The sequence below is a fragment of the Triturus cristatus genome, chromosome 6 (assembly GCF_964204655.1).
Source record: "Triturus cristatus chromosome 6, aTriCri1.1, whole genome shotgun sequence".
Taxonomy (NCBI): Eukaryota; Metazoa; Chordata; class Amphibia; order Caudata; family Salamandridae; genus Triturus; species Triturus cristatus.
The window spans coordinates 769715841-769738156 of NC_140589.1; the positions used below are offsets into that span (position 1 = coordinate 769715841).

General features: G+C 44.6%; 1 protein-coding gene across 2 annotated transcripts in view; it reads right to left on the reverse strand.

Moving 5' to 3' along the window:
- LOC146817843 (G protein-coupled receptor family C group 6 member A-like) overlaps nucleotides 1–22316 on the reverse strand; it is a 77185-nt gene that overhangs the window by 41032 nt on the left and 13837 nt on the right. Inside the window, exons 3-4 of one of the 2 annotated variants that reach the window (XM_085609252.1) lie at nucleotides 9122–9985; nucleotides 124–336 (exon numbers count right to left, since the gene is read on the reverse strand). In XM_085609252.1, coding sequence (XP_085465378.1) covers nucleotides 124–336; nucleotides 9122–9985 — 1077 coding nt within the window. The remainder of the gene's footprint in view (nucleotides 1–123; nucleotides 337–9121; nucleotides 9986–22316) is intronic. The other variant, XM_085609253.1, reaches the window with a different exon arrangement.

Genomic DNA, 22316 nt, shown 5'->3' on the forward strand with positions numbered 1-22316 from the left:
CAGTATTAACATCTAGGACTTAGCCTAACACAGCTCTCACTCTTTCACCCTTCACTTAATATTCAAATAGAATATGTGACCTGCATGTGAACATAGAGATGCCAATAACTTTGTTATACTTACTTGGTTATTCTCTGTGTTCCATAGAATAGGTCTGCCAAGAAACACCACATTCTTCTCCAACAAACTATACTCCCCAACGATCGTAAGGTCTACAAAGCCATTTACCAACTGCCAGTTTATCAGGTCATATCCATTTATGGAGTCTCCATTTTCTTCAAAATAAAAAGGTCTGTCCACTTGAGAAAAGTGCACTTGCTTTATTTTACTGAGTAACTAGAAAGGGATAAAATGAAAGGAATATGAGTAACTATCAAAAGTACTATTCACCATGTGCAAGATTCCACTCTTCACATTGTGGAGGTCCAAATAGTAAAAAACCCAGACTTTTTCCAAAGGGGTTCTGTGCAAACCATACCGAGATAATGGTTCTAATAGACTCCATCGCACTAACCATGATCTATCTCATCATAACCTTAACACCCCTGTTAATAATTAAACTAATTTCCAAACTCGAGTTTTCTTCAGTATGGGTATCAATTTCCTTTGGGTACATTCTTCCACATTATTTCATTTAAAAAATAAGTACGTTTTCCTCATTACTGAAATACTCAACAATAGTCTACCCAACAATACCTAAAACAAATAATAATAATTTGCTTGTATTTTGTAAATGTCATTGTTCCACAATTTCTATAGAAGTAAAGCGCTTGATGTTGTGGCTAGCATTATCTGGTTGGTGGCTATCAGCCATTCTGTCTGAGATATGATCTACCTCTAAAGAGATCTTATCAATTCTCCTGAATATAAACCTTGCCCTTATTCACCAAGGATCTCTGGCAAAGAAGTAACTTCAGGGGGGTGTTTGGGCTGTGACATCCATCAAATAAATGCAAACTTGCCTTGAATGTTGGGTCTGAGGGGCCTGAGTCGAGTTTGCTATGTCTGTGTTGCTTTTTCCATCATTCTCATTTCACTAAGAGATTTTAATGTGTTCATTTTTTGGATCCAGTACTCACATATATATATATATAGTCTATCAGAAATGTAGTTTGAGAGCATAATGGCCAGCTAATTTCTCATGCACTCAGGATCTGCAAACACTTCCTCCCACAGATGGAAAAGATTAGGGCCAGAGGCAGATTCATTGATGTTCTCAATTGAACTGCAAGTGGGTGTTTGATGTAAGGTAATAAACACCTTCAAAGCCCTAACTTTCTGGGCATTCGCAAACTCTAGTGATTTTGACACTCAAGTTTGCAAGTACCGTCGGTGCTAAATATACTGGTGTGAAAACTGTTCAGACATCCGCATACTACACAGAGCTGCATGGTAAAGGATTTGACAACCAGGACAAATATAGTCCTGCTGGAGAAAAAATATAGGGAGCCTATGACATGTAAATCCCGATAAAGCCACAAATGTACGCAAACATTTTAGTGAGTCTACATTTAAAGTGTGTAAATTGTCACAAGTAAATGTAAATGTAAATCCAGTGTTACATCAAACAAACTCAAGAGTCAATAAATGAGAAAAACCTATATTCCTAGGAACCACAGTAATAATTAGTACAAGGAGACAGTGGTTCCCTCAGAGGAAGCCTTTAGACTGAGCTCCCTTGGCATAAACAATCATCATGCACGTGTAATATCATTATTGTAGAATTTATAATTGTCATTTTTTACAGCTCAGCGATTCAGTGGATGACACAGTTAATGTGACATATGTGAATAAATTGTGTATACTATTGATTTGATAAAGAGAGAGGCAGGGAATCTAGCACCGGTCAGAAGACTGTGGTTTGGTGTTGAAGCACATTGATTTGGTTAAATGTTTTGTTTATCCACAAAGGAGGATATACATCCTGGATTTTAGGACTTGCTGGCCACTACATTCACCATTTTCAAATAACTGATGAGGTGCTACCAACTACTTCTGATTATGACCCTCCTAATGTAGACTATAGGAGTTGAAACATCGATATTCATGACATTTAGGGGCCAATTACGATGTCGGTCGGAAAGGCTCAAAGTGGCATTCGGGCCGGCCGAATCTGCCTGGAAACCAGTCATTCCGAGTGATTCGAAAAGCCATCTGACCAACTGATTGCGATAGTCGGAAAGAATTCGGACTTTCCGACTCGGTTCCCAATGGCATTCGGAGAAACCGAGTCGTTTGGAGCCGATTCATACAGGCCTATGGACCATGTTTCCAACCAATGTATTACGATGTTGGATTGGGATAACCTTTCTGAATTGGTTGTTCCGACACAGATCGGATGTCTGAATCTGACTTTGAGGGCCGGTAGCAGGGCCCCCTTCACCCAGGGCCCTCCAAATGGGGCCCGTGGGGTACCCATCGGTCCCCTCGTTGCAACCAACCACCGTGTGGCAGGCACCATGGGTTGCCTGCTACAGGGTGCACAATTTTCCCCACCAACCCCTTTCTTCAATGGGAGCCTGTATATTTGGTCGGAACACAGGCTCCCATTGAAGTCAATGGGAGTCCGACCGAACGATGTTCGGAACCATCGTAATCGGTCGGTCGGACTCCCCAAATCCAATTCAGTCGGAAACCATTCCGAGACCGATTCGGTCAGAATGCTGTATGACTGACATCATAAGGAGGCCCCTAGACTGCCATTCATCGTTATGTGCTTAAACAGTACTCTAAAAATGAGTCAAAACTAGAAATAATATTGTGAATCAGTCTACAGCGCTCTTTGTTTTGTATCTGCTGACGAATCCCACTCAGTATGCAATTTATTCACATATGTCACTCTCACTGCGCCGTCCACCACTGGAACACCCACAATACAATTGTTGTACTGTAAACAAGACAACAGCAAATTCTGCTATTTTTTTGTGGGTGCATGTTGATTCTTCATGCCAATGAGGCTGAGGGCTTCCCACAGGGGAATCATTGTCTCCTTGTATTACACAGAACAAACTGCCATGGCAAAGTGTATAAATAGATTCAAAAAGGCCTCTAGTAGCTGTAGACAATTTCTAGATACTTCTTGTAAATTCACAACATGTACCATTTCTTCATGTTGGTGTCATTTTAATCATTACCCTTTACTTTAAGCTGGTTTAGGAATTTTGACTTATTTCCAAACTATATATGTAATTTTAGTATTGGGGTTCATGCACCACATGCAATTTTCTCTGAGGAAGACCTTGATGATTGTGTCAAGTTACCAAGGTTAAGACAGAGATTCCTTACAGAAACCTGTTCACTTACAAGCAATAAATTGTTTTGACTCTGTGTGTGCCCAGCCAGAACACTTGTGTCATCTCTCTACCAGTTTGTACAAATCCTGATTTCTACAGTGCCCCCTGGGTCCAAGCTACTCATACTTTTTTTTAACTTGTTTTCAAATTAAATCTTCTAAATGGAGGCAGCATGTGTTTTGTTCACTTGGTACACAATTGAACCTTTCATAAAATGTGCAATTGACTATTGTCTTTACTTAAATGTGGCTCAATGTTTGTGATGCCATTTTGGTGGGAAAAGATGCCCTTCATAAAATGAGACTGAAAGCAATTCAAGGTAATGGAAAATGTAAAGTGAGACTGTTGCTTCGATTTGACCAGCTATTGGTTTGAAAATAATTGTTAAGTTCTTCTGGTGGATGTAGAAACATTAAAGTTGTTGGGTTTATATGTCTCGTGACTTCACCCCAGCTCTCCAGAAGCTGTATTTGGATCCACCCTATTCACAGTTCTAAGATCCTGCCCACCTACTGCAAAATCCCCAATTTAAAAGCTTCACAGACGTAACTGTAAGGTATGAAATAATAACAGTGTGGTGAGTGATTTTACCTTTTCTGCGGTTAACACACAACTTTTAAAAAAAAAAGAAATAAGTCCTTGTGAGGCCTCTTTCAAGACATGTTAATTTCTACTGAACAAAGTTCAAAGGAGCGTCTATAAAGGTGCACATCCCTTGGTGGTTTTCTCAAGCAAACAGTTATCTCCTTTTCCTGTCCTCTAGCAAAAACAAAAGTGCAGAAGTTGAAACTTGATAAGAATGTTTGCCATCAAAGATGTGTTCTTAAATTGATAAAGTTATGCATAGCATCTGGTGTATTTATTTTATTTATGGATTTTATAGAACATGCAATTACTAATCGGTGACTGATGCTTAAAAGCAAACCAATGCCATAACTGAAAATCATTCTAGAACAAATAGGGTTCGTTGAAGTACTTGAATATCTAGGTTTTGAGTTGCTTCTGTAAATTTAAGAAGGTTAGGTTCAGAACATAATGTAAAAGAAAACTTGTTCCAAGCTTTAGGTGTTAGATAGACAAAGAAACAGCTCTCCTGGCATGCGTTACAGAGTCTGGGCACTTGTAACAGACATGCCGAGGAGGAACGTCATAGACTAGATGAGCAGTATGGGTAGCACATTTGCTAAATAAACAAAGGACCAAGATTGTCTAATCCTTTTGTCAAATACAATGGCTCTTAGAAAGAATGCATTTATTCATTGGTAGAGGAAAGAACTTAATTTGTGTAATGGTCACGCTCTTTTTTTCTGTCTGATTTTGCTGCCTGTAGTATTGTGTGCACTGTGTACTGCAAAACAGTGTCTCAGTGTGTGTGCTTCAGCCTAAAATATGTACAGTGCATTGGACACACTGAACTGGCTTATTGACTTTATTCTAATACCATAGGAGAAGGTGCAAGACAATCACCAATGGTGTGGAAGTTCAATGTCATATGCAGGCTTCAGGGTGTATTTACACCACCCGCATATATGTGTGGCTACACGGAGCAGCATTGTGCTCTTTCTGGCCTGTAGATTCAAGGGAAATCTGCCACTTAGTGAGCACATTTTTTAACATTACCTGTTAAATGTGGGTATAGGTCAATGTCCAACACCCGTGCTTCTGCCCCAGTGCATCTGTCGGCCACTGACTGACACTGAGGAGGGTTGTAAGGGGCGCCTCCGGTGCTTTGCACCAGAGGGATTCATTTATTTTATTTTTACCCCAGGCTGCTCAGGAAGAGCTTCCAGGTCAGCCTGAATCTTTTTTATCATACTATGACGATCAGCGTACAGGGCGTGCTGACAGCAATACAATAAAGTGAAAGTAGAAACAAGGGCCTAATTTTACTTTCACTGCATCAGTGCTTGGGGGCATATCTTGGCCTTTGGATCACTAACTGCTTTGGGAGAGGTATCAGTGGAAAGGGGAGACTCTCCACCTTCCATTGGTATCTCTGCTTAGTGGATCCTTGCTTGGGGATTCCCACAGCTGGGCAGTTCATAAGCAGGGATCCACCCACTAGGCACTAGGGATGGGGGAGAGTCCCCTTAGGCAAGAAATTTTGCAGAAGTCCCTTAAACATTTCAGTATTTCTGTCCCCTTTGGGGAGAGCAGATGGTGGTAATGACCCTGATCTGCCCCTCACTGGGTAGAAAGCACACTAAACACAAGGGAAATTTTTAAAAATGTAGAGGGATGGAGCCATGTCCCTACCACAAAAACAAAACAGACAGACTTTCTGTCCCCCATGGGGGATTGGGGATCCCCAATCTGCTCCCTCAAGGGCAGAATGCCCACTAGACACCAGGAATTAAAAAAATAATAATAATAATGGTAGGGTCTGCCCACCATGCTCCCGAATCAAATAAATATGCTGACTAGGGGGACAGACAGGGGTGATTACCCCCATATTTCACCCTAAATGGGTCAAAAAGCCAACTATACATCAGGGATTCTTTTTAATATAGAGGTGTGGGCCCCACACCCAAGCCCCCACCCCAAAAACAAGGTACACATATTTTCTGTCTATTGAACTTTCTGCTACCCAGTGGGGCAGACTCAGGGCAAAAAACCCACTAGACACCAGGGATTGCATTCATGCCATATTTTTGTTGTGGGCGAGTGCATTGGTGCATTCTCTCCCATATAACCCCGGGTCCCGACAGAAAGCCTAACTTGGCATCCATCCATACCTCTGCCCAGCAGGGGAAATTGGGTCTTTCTTCCCCCATGGGGGCATATCGGAGGCTTGTGCCAATTCGGGAGGTTGCCTCAAATCTGAAAGCCCACTAGTCAGCAGGTATTTTGCATTTGCGTCAAAAGAAAGGGATGCAGGATTCACATGCTGACATTAGGTCATACCCCCATCCTAAAGGGGACATGCTAGTATGGGTAGCCACAATTTAGAGATGTACAGTTAACCACTGCCCCTAAGCTTCATATCTGATGCCCATTTCAGAAATACTTAAGTTTGCTTGATTTCCATTTTTCACTCCTCATATTTCACAATATGAATTGGTCTATAATTGATACACAATGAAAAAACATTGTAAGATGTAGCTCAGTTGTAGGTACTGGGTACTGCAGGATCTTGGAAATCCCTATGTATCCCTGCAACCACAAGCGTCTAGTGGACGTTATGGTGCAAAAGGTTACAGAGGAAAACGTAGGCCCTCTTTTCGATAGCGGGCAGACTGACAGCCTGTCGGTAGCAGTCCACCCACCATCTATGGCATCGGTCTGACCACTGCATTACAGGTAGGACTGCCTGCTCCACAGGAGTGAAGATCCCGTCGGGTTGTCGGTAGTATTCCTAATCCCTACAATGAACAGGCAGCGGGAAAGGGACTTTGGGGGCCACTAGCAAGGCCTCAATCCCCCTTTGGCCTCCACAATGTGGCCAGGGGGCACAAGTGGTGCCCCCCTAAAGATCCATGCACCATGTGCAAAGGCTCCACATGGTGCCTGGCATATAGTACATGCCTGTTTAAAAAAATCTCTTTTTCAATTGCGGCTTGTGCTGCAGCCATTTTCAGGGCCGCAGCACGAGCCACAATCGAAAATAGCATGTTTCTAGGGAGGACGAGGGCTGCTGGCGCTTCAGATATACTCCTGCCTCTTTTTTACATGTTGCTTGGGAATGCCCACAGATCGCTGAATTTTGGATAAAGATTTTCACAGCAGTGAACCAAATTATTGGCAGAACGGATGTCCCCTCCCCAGCTCTGGGCCTCCTGGGGAATGTAAAAGACACACCACCAAAGCATCGTAAGTTGCATGCACTCCTCTTACTTTATGCTAAAAGACAGGTTGCTATTCGTTGGGGGCGGAAGAGGGTACCCTCAATCAAAGATTGGTTGAATGATGTCACATATGGACGCACACAGCTGAGCAATTTTTGGGAACTTATGCCCTCGACTTCGAGGCCCAGCAACATATGGGAACCATTCCTCGATTGGGCCCGGAGCCAGCCTGTGTCTCCTGAACCTGTTCCCACCGAAGACGATTAGTAGTGTGATATGCCCCTGTACTGTTTTAACCTGCTTAAGCTATTATATATTTTTCTGGAATTTATAATACCTTCTCGGCTATGCACCCCCTATGGTTTTTATAATAATCATGTCCAACATGTTTAAAAATGTTGACTGTAGTCTTGGTATCTATACACTGTCTGCCGGAATGTATGCGTTTGTCACCCGATGTCATTCACTATGCTTTGTAATCCACTGTATTGAACTGATATATTGCTTATACTGCTGTACTGTCATGCTGGCTTTTTTTGTGTTGGGACTGCCGGTTCCTGTTTTCTTCTTTGAAAATTTAAATTAAAAAAAAGAAAAAGAAAATGGGATATTTCTGACCACCTACACGGTGGTCACAACCTAATCTGGTGGTTGGGACTCCCCACTACTTGTCGGCCCATCCCAATCCCACAACGATGGGGGTCGGACGATCGTCTGACCACCTTTGTAATCATCTCGGAGTCAGAAATGGTCATTTTTTCTTACTCATTTTCAATATTTCTTTTTTCAACAGTTAATTTCTCTGCGAAACCCATAATCAATTCAGAATTGTGATTACTTTTCAGAAATTTGTAGCCTTCTGGATCACCCATAGATATCACACTGGTTTTCACCACAAATTGGAAGTAGGTTGAAAATACAAAAAAAAGAAAAATGGGCTACCTCTTTGAGAAATGCCAAAACTGTTATAATGTAGATTTTATGATTCATCACTGCATGTTACTGAAAGCTGGAGAGAGGATGTCTTCAGCACAGTAAACCTTTCGCTGATGCCTTTTGTTAGGAAAAAACCAAGACACTTTTTTGCAATACACTTTTTTCCCATTTTCCCCCCAAAACTCAAAATGTAGCTATTTTTTGGCAATTTTCTCTGTCTCTTTGAAATCTACAAATCCTGGGTAGCATTAGAATCCCCAAGTTGTTGGAAAAAAGGACACAAATTAAGCCTGTATAAATTATCTGGAAAGACAGTTATGGAGCCCTGAGCGCAAACTACCCCAAATAGCCAAAAAAAAAGCTCAGCCTATGGGGAGCACAGAAGTTAAGGGGTTAAAGACCTCTAAAGGTAGAAAATAAAATTGTACATTTTGAAGACCTTGGGGTATATTTTTAAAGGTTTTGCGCTTTGGTTGTGTTACTTTTGTGGCGAAGCCTGATGCTAAACATTTTGCATTTACTAAGCCACACAAAACCACTTTGCATGGCTTTGAGTGGTTTAGTGAATACAAAGTAACGCAAGGCTGCGCATAACACTGCCTTGTGTTAATTTGCTTTGGGAAGGCATTCCATTGGTGGAGTAAGAGCGTTCTGGCACATTCCCAGATTTTCTAAAGCTAGTAAACCTGGGAATACACCAAAATGGTACGCCTTCCCCAGCGACGTGTAATGAGCAGAAATATTTTTATTTCTCCTTGTTTCTTCCTCTTTCCATGTGTGCTACATCCTGGAGAGCACATAGATATAAGAATATACCTCTAAGGGTTGTTTTGTGCAGGACTTTACCCCTTCCTGCATAAAAACAATTCGGGCTGTAACACAAGGACCCTTGCACCATGAATCAAGGGTGCCTACTTTGTTGCTAGGTAGCCACAGGTGCGACAGCATAGGGAGAGAGCTGGAGAACGCCATATATTAGTAGATATGGGGCTTTCAGCTCTCTTCCACTCATGCAAAGCAGCAGCCTGCCTTGCGTGAATGCTAAGTAAATCTGCCCCCATGCCCGATTTAGATACAAATGCAAGTTGAATAAGAACTGTACTGTACCTGGCCAGGAGGGTAGTCAAAGTTACTACTGCTGCATTTTCCAGAGACACATAATAAGCTCTGCAAGCCGTGTGCTATAGCTGTCACTGCCAAATAGGCCCCGTATGTGGTGCTAGGTTCAATGTTTTTCAGAAAGAAATCATCATTTGCAAATAATAGATTGTCTAGAGTGCAGGCCAATGGTGATTTGAGTTTCACTGCATCCGAAGCATTGCAGGCCTGCGGGGATGTCTGCGTCTGCATACAATGCTTATAACTGAGGTACTCTTCGCTGCAGCCAAATCGCGCCTCCTTGTACTCCTCAATGAATGTATTAAATACATCAGGACGTGGGTTTATATTTTCCATATATTGATCAAAACCGTCAATCATGCCACTTTTGAAGGAAAACCCAAGTACAGTCCCTACTTCGGTAATACCTGGCAGAGAAGTGACTTCTCTGGTGCTAGACCAGGCATCACTCGCAATCCAGGTTCTTTTTATTCCATGCTTCATGAATTCACTGAAGAGTTGAAGGACAACTGCGCTTTTTGCAATCACAACCACAACTTTTGTAGAAGAACTTTGCAGCCGGCCAATGATGGCATGTATATTATCAGCCATTTGAGGGTGCCCCAAATCTGAATGTATCATCTCTTTGAATGCAATGCAGATTGATTCGGCTTCTATATCATCTGAGGCGCTTTGTAGCGCAGACCGTCCATAGTCATCGTCGCTGGCAATTATTCCCACCCAGTTCCACTGGAACACTCTTATGAGCTTGGCCAATGCCTTTGTTTGGTAGACATCACTTGGAACTGTGCGCAGAAATGATGGGAACCTCCTTTTGTCACTGAGTGTAGCTGCAGATGATGCATGGCTGATCTGCTTGAACAAAAAAAGAGCTCATGTAAACAAACATGCACCCAGCAGCAAACCACTACCTTGAAAACAAGGTTTTCAAAACCAAACCTGTCAACATTTAGAGAAAATTCAGTTGGCCAAATGTCTACTCAGCGTATCAAATCTGCAAGAAGGAGAAGAAATTCATTTTTGTGACTGCCATTGTCTTCAATTGGTAGTCTACTTAGAGGTGACTGAAACATAATTTTATTAATTTTGTAATATAGGACAACGCGTAAAGAAATACTTGACAATGGCAATAATAGCTGCACTTTACAGATGCCAATAATGAAAAGCCAAACAGTACATTCACATAAAAGAAAACTGTATAGCTGCACAGAAGTTAAAGATAAACAAACAGCCGATTCATACAGAACATAGGCAACAAAGGATAGGCACAAAATACATATCACCCTATAATACAGGTAACATTCGTAGCATAAGCAAGGGTGAACTGTACATTGTTTCATCAACCTAATCTATAACACACAACAAAAAAGAATTGTAGTAAAATAACCACCCCCCCCCCCCCCATCTGGTCTCTGGTTCGTAAATACTGATTGGTATCCTAGACTCATATGAGACTATCCCTTGTGCACAGAAACCGTATCATAAATAATAGTGTACAAGGACATGTAATGACAACCCCGACGGATACTCAAAGGACAGTTATGAACCCGTATACTATAATTATAAAACTGACAGTGGTCACAAACTTAGAGGTGACTGAAAACATACATCTTGTAAGGAAGAAACTGCGCTGTTCAACAGTGGCTCTGGGTGTCAACCAAATGTTTTTATCGCCATGCTTCTTTGGGGGGATGTTAGCTCTCACCTGTCTTCACCAAGGCCTTGGAACCCAGAGAGACGTTTTTTCAGATACCTACTGCTGAGTTTGTCCGTATTCAGCCTAAGCGTATTTTAAACCATCAATCCGCTGCCACGTTGCTTTGAGAACCAACTCTGCCTTTATGATTACTGGACACTTCCTGGCCTGTGCAGGATCCCATATCTATGAGTCGCCAAGTGAGGCCATATCGTAGATCAAAGGTTTCCAAGAAGGTATGGGGTAAGGTTTTGGTACCATGAGTGCATGATTCAAGGATCTCTAATGCTGTAATTTTCAAGATATATCCCACACAAATTACAACTCATGAAGCTGCTGGCATGATGAGCATCACTGCTGTGCTGTCTGGCGGTGCATGTTCATTAGACGCGCTCCAACTTTGACAGAATGTTAGTGATCCCACTGAGTCAATAAGTGATTTACTAGTAATAACCATGCATAAGCTTGGTGACTGGAAACATCTATATCACTCTTTTTTATGTAGTACCCACAAGTAGTATTGATGCCTTCTTACTCCAATAGAGATAGGCTTCAACACTGTTTAAGCTCAGAAACTTGTAAGAGTAAAAGACCAGAAGCAGCATTAAAACAATTGTAATACGAGCTTTAATGCGTTGAGTTACGTGATGACTACTAAAGGTAAGGCAGTTAACTCATACCATGAATGAAAGAATGAAATAAAAGACGATTTATATCGCGCAAACTAAGCTCGAAGGCATCAAGGCGCCTAACAATATAATCAAAACACAGAGGCCAGCTCACGGATATGCCATAACAAATAGCCAGGTCTTTAATACTTTCCTGAACAGGGGGACCGACGGTTGAGCTCTAATTTCCATGGGGAGAGCATTCCAAAGCTTAGGCGCTAAATAAGAAAAAGACCTACCTCCCCACCTGGCTCTCCTGAAACGAGGTACCAATAACAGTTTCTTTTCTAAGGACCGAAGATTTCTAGCAGGGACATAGGGAGCTAAGAGATCCTTGATCCCTCCGGCTCCTTGTCCTGATGTGACCCCATATGTTAAACTAAGGATCTTAAAAGTGATCCTGGCAGAGATAGGAAGCCAATGTAGGCTCTTCCTAACAGCAGTAGCCGAGGAGAGCCTCGGGGCGTCCGTCACAAATTTGGCAGCCGCGTTCTGAACAGTTTGCAGTCGCTGCACCAGACCCTTGTCTAGACCAGAGTAAAGAGCATTGCAATAGTCAAGACGTGAAATCACAAGGACTATCACAATTTGTTTGCGCGCAGGGGGAGCAAGATAGTGTTTTATTTTTCTTAGGATTTTAATAATGCCCCAACAGGTCGACACCGTTCTGTTTATCTGTAGATTCATGGAGAGAGAAGGATCAATCAGGACACCCAGATTGCGAGCTGAGTGGGTGGGTGTAGGACACAGTCCCAAAGAGGGGGGCCACCACTCACCCGACCATAGGTCACTCCCACCACCAAAGACAAGAACCTACGTTTTTTCACCATTCAGCTTCAAGGAATTATGAGTCATCCATTTAGAAACTGCCTCCATGCAGTTTCTGAAGCTGAGAGCAGAGGAATCGTCCGGGTGTGAGAGGGACACCATGATCTGGGTATCGTCTGCATAGGAGACCACCTCCATCCCATAAGATCTTATTAGCTTGGCGAGTGGGGCCACATAGATATTAAAAAGGGTCGGACTGAGAGCCGAACCCTGTGGGACCCCACATTGGACAGGCAGGGACGGAGATAGGAATTCGCCCAGTTTAACCCTCTGTTCTCTATGGTCCAGGAAAGAGGCCAAAAGACTCAGGGCCGATCCTTCCACCCCAATCTCCCTCAGACGAGCTGTCAAAGTCACGGGGGATAGGGTGTCGAAGGCTGCTGTTAGGTCTAATAAGACCAGAAGAGTAGTATGGCCCTGATCCACCTCCGTGCAGATATTATTTATATACCAATGAACAGATCACCAAGTGTATCCAAAATTAGATAATGGACAATGAATACAGTTACCTACTGTTTGATTCTCTCATAATACTGGCCAGAAGAAGTGTAGTACAAGACAAATTCACAACTCTATGGTGGCTCTGCTCTGTACAGAGCAATGAAGTTACATTACCTGCTGATGCTCTAAGACATACGTAATGGGGTACAAGTAAAGCACAAAAATGAAAATATATATTTAACAATATATGAAACAAAGTATTTTTCAGTCTCAGTACCTACCCTACAGTTTACATTATCAGTGGGTTTGTAGCTGTAGGATAACTTTTTGTAATCTATTCAACCCTGTTGTTAAGTCTGGGAGGTTGGTATGAGTGCCTTTCATGATGCAATGTATCATTGCTTTGTCACTGCCGCTAACCAGATATGCCCACCCAAGTGGGATTCATGCCATGCAGCCTCGTGGGAGCCAACAGCAGACTAGGAACCACTTCATGCTCCCCAGATGTCTTCTCAAATGGGACACTTTTTTGAGGCAGAGCCTTTCCCTTTAAGAGAGACAGCCTGCTTTTTAAATTTTTAGGTTGAGCCTAGCAGCGCGTGCGCTGCTGCAAGACCTGCTGTAATCAATAAAACCCCTCTACTCCCACCCCCTGCTTACCATTGGTTCTCTCCAGCGTCGCTCTTTGTTGCAGCCTCCTGTCACGTCCTGCAGCCGATACCTCACTTCCTTTCAAGGCTCTGGAGCACCGATAAAGTACAATCTACTTACACTTAACTTTTTATTCTCCCTGCTTGTGAGAACTTCTTTTTTAATGATGCTTTCATCCTGTGAGTTTTACCATAAGCTTTAATTAATGGTTTATCTTCTTAATGGCGGCCGCGCTTTCTTGTTTAAACTCGTGACTGGTCCCGCCACTCATTGTTATTGTTATTGTTATTTGGATATTTGTAAAGCGCAACTTTCGCTCCGGAAGGAGCATCTTGGCGCTGAGCATGCGTATAAGGGATATGTGGTGAAAAGATCTAGATAGCTGCCAACACATAGGTATCAGATTGCTGATAGACCCAGGTCTTCAGTTGTTTCCTAAAAGGGCACTCAGACTCAATCAATCTAAGATTTACGGGTAGATTATTCCAAGCCCTTGCTGCTAGGACTGTGAACGTTTTTCCGCCCCTAGTTTTATATTTATGCCTCGGGATCTTAGCAAGATTGGCCCCTGAGGATCGCAGACATCGTACAGGATCATAATGAATAAAACGATTAACAAGGTATTTAGGACCTATATTTTTCAAAGATTTGAAAACTGTGAGTAAGAGTTTAAAAAGGATTCTCTTATGCAGTGGCAGCCAGTGCAGAGAATTTAATGCAGTTGAGGCTGAAGATTTCCTAGGAAGTTTTAACACTAACCGTGCCGCCGCGTGCTGTACACTTTGTAACTTCTTCAAAGTGGACTTTTTCACTCCTGCCATCAACCCATTGCAATAATCGAGTCTGGAGAGTATCAGTGCGACCACGACTGATTTCCTGGAGGCAATAGGGAGGAAGTCGAAAAATGTCTTTAGAGATTTAATAAGACCGAAGCAGCAGCCAGCCGTGATCCTAACATGATCATCAAAAGATAAGGTAGCATCAAATTGCACGCCCAGATTGCGCGCAGAAGACACAGCACTGGGAGGGGCCTCAGAGTCTTTGGGCCACCAATCCCTTGGGCAGAAAAGTAGATCCTGGCCTAATGGTATGATTTCAGTTTTCTCACTGTTGCACTTCAAGTGGTTTTTGTTTAACCACTGAAATACCTCAGTGAGACATTTCTGAAAACACAATTCTGTATCCGTGCGGTTTTTGTCTATGGAGAGGACCAATTGAGTGTCGTCAGCATATGACGTAACGAGGATCTCGTGTGACTCTATCACAGCGAGGAGGGGTGCCATATAGATGTTGAAAAGAAGTGGGCTTAATATGGATCCCTGCGGTACACCAGATGTAATGGTTTTTTCGCTGGATAGGTAGTGACCCAGAGATACAGATTGGGACCTATTGGACAAGAAGGATTTAACCCATGCCAGAGCCGTATCTGTCATCTCATTAGGAGTGCTATTCTTTTTTTTTTTGTATACAAATCCCTTTCCCATGCTGCCTGCCTCCTGTTTCCCCATGGCTGCGCTCGTCTTTTCATACTTTCCTATCTGCCGGCACACTAAATCACGCAGGCAGGCTCACTCTTAACACTTCCTGCTTCACACCGTCCCACCTTCCCCCTGCCCTGCTAAACTCATTAATTCCAAATACTGCTTATTTTCTGCTGCATTTGGGTGCACTTCTAAATATATTTAAGTGGAAAAACATTCAAATTTCAGGCCATTTGCTTTTACCAATTCATTCGGCTGCCTTTCCTTCCAATTTACCCAACTTACAAATAGCAGCTCGTTAGTAGAGGGCTCTGTTTCCTTCTGGGAGAGGATGCATAAATAATCACATACAAGGACGATGACAGACAATGCTGCACAAAGATGTGCATGTGTTTACTGACTGCTGCTACAACAGAAACGAAAATTAACATGCAATCACTGGCTTCTTCCTAGCATCCATTCATTAGGAGAACTATGTGACATTTTTCACATCTTACTTGGTATTGTAGCATATTTACTAGTTTTCAACTTGTTGTGTTTGGCGGTTAGCAGGGTGTGATGAGACGACATAGCACCTCGAGCACTGTCGTCTGTTTACTGAAAATGGCCAGGCATGCTTGGTTACCAGAATATTGTCTTATGTAATGCTGTTTTTGTATAGCACATCTTTGACAGTTGTGTTGCCACTTGGTGCTGTTAAATGGCGTAGTGTGTGGACTTGTGAATGTTTTCTATGGTGTAGGGTTCAAAGAGGTTCTGCAAGCTCCACCCTCCCAAACAACTAGCCAGATGACATTGGCTGGGTTGCTAGTTGTTGTGTTCGAGGATGGTGTGTTCAGTCAATGAGGTTTGCAGCTTTGGTAATCAAGCTCTTTGCTGGATTGTTTACTGCCCGATACTAGCACCTAAAAGACTTGCGTCTTGTTACTTCCAGGGAGCGGGCTAGGAGGGGCACAAGGAGCCAACACGTTTTTTTATTTAAGGATAACAGTTCCCCTACTTTCTGTAAAAAGATAACCATCCTGGGACGGTTACGCTTACTTGCCCCACCCCCATTGTGCACAGCATCATAGTTCCCTTACTTTTTTAATATGCTGCTAGCTGCTTCTCTGGTCTCAGTGGTAATTCCTCATTTGTAGTCCTCTAGATAGTGCTGCTAGCTGCTTCTCAGGTCTCATTGGTAATTCCTCATTCTAAGTCCTCTACACAGTGCTGCTCCCTGCTTCTCTTGAATCGCTGGTAATTCCTCATTTCTTAGTCCTCTAGACAGTCCTGCACCAGTTTCTCTGGTCCCAGTGGTAATTGCTCATACTAAGTCCTCTAGGCAGTGTTGCAGCTGTGTTTCTGTTCATACACCCACTACACTCCAAACCAAAGCACAGATTAAACAATTAGTCATTTACAGTGCCAATAACTCTAACTAGACAAATGCGAGACCTATATTGCATTGCAAATGCTTGTTTTAAAGAGGGGCTACTTGTAGGTCATGATAGAGGAGAACCCGAGCAAAATTGCAGAATAGAGCCCACATCATAGTTGAAGAACTAGGATTAAGAAAACCCAACACTGCTGAGATAAGATCTACACTATTTTTAGTTTTCACCTAAGACAGTGCATGATGTATAGTTTGTGAGATATTTAGCTTTCTAACGTTGGGCTTAGAGGTCACCCATTGCTTACCACGGTTTGGCTTCATTGTCACTCTCATGTGCTTGTTTCTTATTAGTTAGCTGCCACATGCTCCCTTCCTCTATTGCCCCCTCATTGATGCATTGCATGTGTCTTTCGACTGCTAATTCTTTCACACAGCTCTGTTCTCTTATGGTTAAGCATTCTACCAAAGAGCATCCTTTTCAGCTGGCTCCCTCGTATACTTCCCCCCCCGTCTTCTTCCTGCCCACCCTCTGCTGTCCATCTCCTCGTCCAAGCCTATCTATCGCTTGAACATCTGTTTAACCTCAGCCTCTACTTCCGACCCACTGTTATCTGTATGCATGGCCCAGAACCTCCCTCCACTGTCCAGGTCCTTGCTCTCAGCTTCTCCGTGCCAGCTTCTGTTGCTTATCTGCTTGCTCCTATTTAACCAAGACACACCCTACCTCTCTCCGTGTTGTCAGCCATCTCTAGCCACTCTCTCTGTCTCCAACCACCCCCACCTTCTATCTGTGCTCCCTCTCATCTGCCAGCCCTCTCTTTGTGCTGCCTCCCTTCACACCAATACAAAAAATCCCCTATGACACGCTCAGTGCTGCCTGTGTCATAGTGTTTTTTTTTTCATCTTTATGACCATGTTGCCTCCCCACATTCCCTTCCTTAATGCATGTTGCCTCTTGCTCTGCCCTCCTTTCCTGCCAACTATTTGAGCAAGCACTATAACACGACCAACAATGGCTGCTTCATAGTGTTTTTAAAAACTTTTTGCCTGCATCCTCCCTCACACTCAATTCATCAGTGTTACCTCATGCTCCACCCTTCTTTCCAACCAGCAATTACAAAAACAAGCGTTGGCATAGCCAATAGGTCTTGCCTTTTGGGACCTTTTAGGCAATTAACCCTGCAGCACATTATGCTGGGGGCTACATTATCTACCTTTACTTCATATGCCCCTGGTGAATGGCCACACCCAAGGATAGGCTTCAGTGCTATTTAATGAAAATATGATGAAGTCTGTTCAGAATTCAAAAAAATGTATTTCCAAGTTACAATGTCAGCAAGTGTACAGGTAGCCTCAGAAGTAGAAAGAGGTAATTAGGGAACAGTAGGCCTGTATTAAGCAAGGCTAGACAGTTTACAGTATATGAGCGCAGCAAGCAGTACAATGGTCATAATCTGTCACAGCTGCAGAGCATCAGAAATGGATAAATTATAAATCAAAACAAAAGTGCACAGCTGTAGGTTGAAAAAGTGGCAACATAAAATCATGTTTGGTCAAAGTTAGCTTGGGATGTGGCAGGGTTAAGAGGCACTGAAGAGTCAGTGGCAGGCATTGAAACAATCAGACCGGACGCAAGTGTTGGCAGGGAGGCATCGTCAGGCATAAAAAGCATCTGAAAGTTTGTCCTTCCTCTGATGGGACCCAGACATGTTGAACCACCTTAACGCCTGCACTGTGACCATTCCAGGAAAGTTACCCTTCTTGTACATTTGTATTGCTAAACGCAGTCAACAGTCGTTGCATTTGGTGGTCATTGTTGGCCGCAGTTTTATTACTCATTACATACATCATACATGTGCAACTCCCCTGGACACCTTCTTGGGGCCGTGGTCACAAATCATCCTCACACGTTATGGCACATTGGGTACCATACATTTGTCAGTGGGACATCATAAACCCCTGGGTCATAAATCATTGGGGTATCATAAATCATTCTGCCACATTTGGCCATCATTTTGTTGTCATAAATCATCCTGCCTGATCATCGTAAATCAGCAGCCCTAAATCATGGGTCATAAATCATCGTAGTATCATAAAACATTATGTCACAAATGGTTATTATTTGGTCATCAAGAATCATTCGGCATGATCATCATAAATCATCAGCCATAAATCATTGGCTGGTCATAAATCACTTTTCTGTCTTTTGCTCATTTGCATCTCCTAGGGTCGTAAATCACCCTGACTGTTCCTAGATTGTTCTTTGTTGTTTTCCACGCCCCTTTGCATGTGAGGGGTAGCCTTTTTCCCCGGAGTTAGGCCCCAACTCGCTACCTTCCTCGTCTCTTTGTGCCCTGCTATCTGGCGGGGGCTGGGCTGCGAGTGCTGTCTCCTTAGATTATTCTTTGTTGTTTACCCATGCCCCTTTGCATGTGAGGGGTAGCATTTCCCCCGGAGTTAGGCCCCAACTCGCTACCTTGCTCGTCTCTTTGTGCCCTGCCATCTGGCTGGGGCTGGGCTGCGAGTGCCGTCTCCGTTTGCTACCCCTTTTTTGTCAGGCCTACTCACCCTGCCATAAGGCATCCCAGAGTGAGTGGCCCTCCTTCTACACACCACCCTGTAGGTGTGTTTCCATAACCAAACCACTACACCTTTTGTTTCCGCCACGCCACCAGGGAAGCTTCCGTCTTCCTGCAGCTCCCCATTCCTGTGTCTTCTGTTTTCACTTCCCGCTGCTCTTTGTGTGCAGCCTGCCATTGCCAGTCACCCCGAGTGGGAAGCCTATGCCCAGACGTGGGTCCCGTGCTCTCCATTGCACTGGAATCAAGCTATCCTGGCTGAAGAAGGGTGAAACACCGAAACCGGTCCTAGGATGCTTGTTTCCAGTCCAGGGAGGACCTGGCTTGGCAGTTCGGGCTGGACTGTTCCAATGAGGCACAGGGTCAAGACTGATTTGCATATGGCTGGGTTCAAACTGGAACGGCATGGTGAGCAAAAAAACGATGGATTTAGGCCCAGATCTCTGTACTTGGGTGAATGTATGACATTGTTCTACATTCTGTCCATCAACTGTTGTTTTTGCATTTGTCACCCCGAGTGGGAAGGGTATGCCCAGATGTGGGTCCCGTGCTCTCCATGCCACTGGAATCAAGCTATCCTGGCTGAAGAGGGGTACAACCCCGAAAGCGGTCCTAGGATGCTTGTTTCCAGTCCAGGGAGGACCTGGCTTGGCAGTTCCTGCTGGACTGTTCCCATGAGGCACAGGGTCAAGACTGATTTGCATATGGCTGGGTTCAAACTGGAACGGCATGGTGAGCAAAAAAACAATGGATTTAGGCCCAGATCTCTGTACTGGGGTGAATGTATGACATTGTTCTACATTCTGCCCATCAACTGTTGTTTTTGCAATATTTTAGTCCCCCAGCGGCAGGATCTGGCAAGCACCCAGGCTGCGTTTACCGCCTGCTCCAATAACCAAGTTTTCAGGTATTTTAACTATTACTAACTGACGCTCCATCGAACTGGCAGGCTGTGCACCCAGCTTTTCCCCGCATTCCTTTAGCCCCCCCGCCGGCAGCCCACCTTGTATGGGGGCAGAGGGGGCAAGAGAGCATTTTTTTTTGCGTTCGGGATGTAAACCTGCTGTCCATTTGTCCATCCCTTGCTGTTGCGCCCCCCCTAATTCAAGCAACCCCGAACATTAGGTTCAACCCCCAACATTAGTTTCTGTGCGTGGAGTGATTAAGTAGGTTGAAAAAGGTGCCCACGCGGCAAAGTGCAGTGTTGCCCGAAGTTCCAATACTTCATGCAAGCATACTGCCAACGCCCAGATTCAGGCTATTGTTTGGCCGCCTTTTGGCTGCAATACATCACCTTCACCAGAGGTCAATGGGAGAAATGTATTCTCCCGATTTTGTTTCTTTTTTTTTAAAACCTCATCTCGTAAGAGGTTGGCATGTGTTGCCACGGGTGATCAGAATGTGAGACGCAACCTTGTCGCTCCCAATCAACGGGCATGGACTCAGGGCTCACGTTCAGGAGGCCCACTGCCCATTGGGCGGCCTCAATAGCCTTTTTTTTTTCTTTTTTTGCCTCTGACCCAAAAAAACGTGGAGCGACGGGCAGTCAATTACAGGTGGCCTTGAAGGGCCAGCGCGCCTTCCCAAGCCGATACACGCAATAGGCCACACGGTTGGGGGCGCTATTGATGTTTTTTTTCAGGATGGCCAACCTCTCTCCCATCCGCATACCAGTACCTCGCTCTACTGACTTGCATGCTATGCAATTATGCACATCTGTTTCATGTGCACCCTAACTTTCAGCAGCGCGTAGCTACAGTGAAAGCATGCTTGGAAACAAGGTTGTAGCATGCCATGGTTGTGACATGACTTTCATTCATTAACTCCCCAGGCGTCACTATGCACTTCACACAACTTCCACCCCAGGCATGCGGAAAGCGAACTACCCATGCCTTCAACCTCATTACTTTCCCAACAGTTCGACTTCAGCGTGTCCACTATCGAAAGAGCACTCCTTTCATCGCAATACACGTAATATAGCTAAGGCCACCCGATGAAGAGACGGTTAACTAAATTCTTACCACCAGGATGTGAGGGGGCAAACCTACTACCGCTTATCCAGGACGGTACTAACCGGCCTTGCACTCCGGGAGAATCGGTAACACGGAGGCGTGCACATTCCCGTATCTCCCGCTGGTCTTTGTTATCTGACCCCTGGATTTGCATACGCTACCTATGGAATAAGACACGGAGGCCCTTCCTGTTAGGCTATAGTATCTAATCATCACCCACTAAGTGCGACGTCCGAAGTAAGCCCCCTTTTCACCTGCAACCTCTAATACCGGAAGAAATCTCCTGTCACATCAGGCTCTACGTTCAAGTGCTGCTCCACGCTCATGGGGTCCTTACCTTGCCACTGCCTTGTACCGCTTGCTTCGTCGCTGGTCCCGTGAGCCTATTCCTCTTCCGCCTCTAGCTAGGCTCCTTCCCGCGTCTCTTCACTTCGAGCCATCGGCCTTTCATCCGGCTGGGGGCGCGTCGTCCTCTGTCTCCAGGTACCTCTCATGGGAGCTGGGTCCTTGTCCTCTTCGCTCGGCGCTGTTCCCTGGGTCGCGACGGTGCCTCGTCCGGCAACCCGGTAGACACGGTGGATACTTTTTGCAGAGCTGCAGCATGGCCGGACTAGAAATTTCTCAGGGCCGCTCCACCAGCTCCTCGCGCAATAATCAGTCCACGCAAGGTACTTTTAGCGTAAAAGGCCATTTTATTAGGACAGGGTTGGACAATTATAACCAGAAACATAACACAAATCCCCAACAATCCCCAACAACAACATTTCTCACTACCCATACTCTCCAAGACTCCAACTACTCCATCCCCACTTCACACCGCAACCTTCTCACTTCCATTCGCTTCCTCACTTCTCTTCCAAAACTCCACCATCATCTCCATTCGTCGTCCACTGCTCTGACGCACCCCCACGTTTCCCCAGTATCCCCCTCCCCGGAAGGGTGAGTATGCCCGTCATGGACTCCTCCCCCCTCCCCAATCCGCCCCACACACACACACCCGTCCTAAACTGGCACGCTGAAAAACATGACCTCACCAACTAGTCACGTAATTGCCGGGTGGGCGGGTGGCCAACGATCCACTAACTGTCCCACCCTGAGGCGCTGGGGAAAGGAAGAGGAAGAACTTCCTCTTCCTCCCCCTTTTAATCCCTACCTGCGACCCCACCCCTTATCCCACCCCTTCCTCCCCTGTCCTTTACTTGCGCGAAATCCCCGGGGGAAGACTAGACCGCTGGTCTTACTTCCCCCGGAGGCCGCAATGATGTAGAATGAGCTGTCCCAGGGAGAGCGTCGCCTTATCTCCCCCCTTTTCTCCTTCACCCTTGGAAAAGGGGGAGGGTGGGTGTCACCCCATTGGGTGATCCAAACCTTTGCAGGGGCCCCCAATTGGTCCAGTGACCTAGCACACGTAGGTGCGTGGTTTGCCACGCGGCGCTTCCTGGCTGCGCAAAC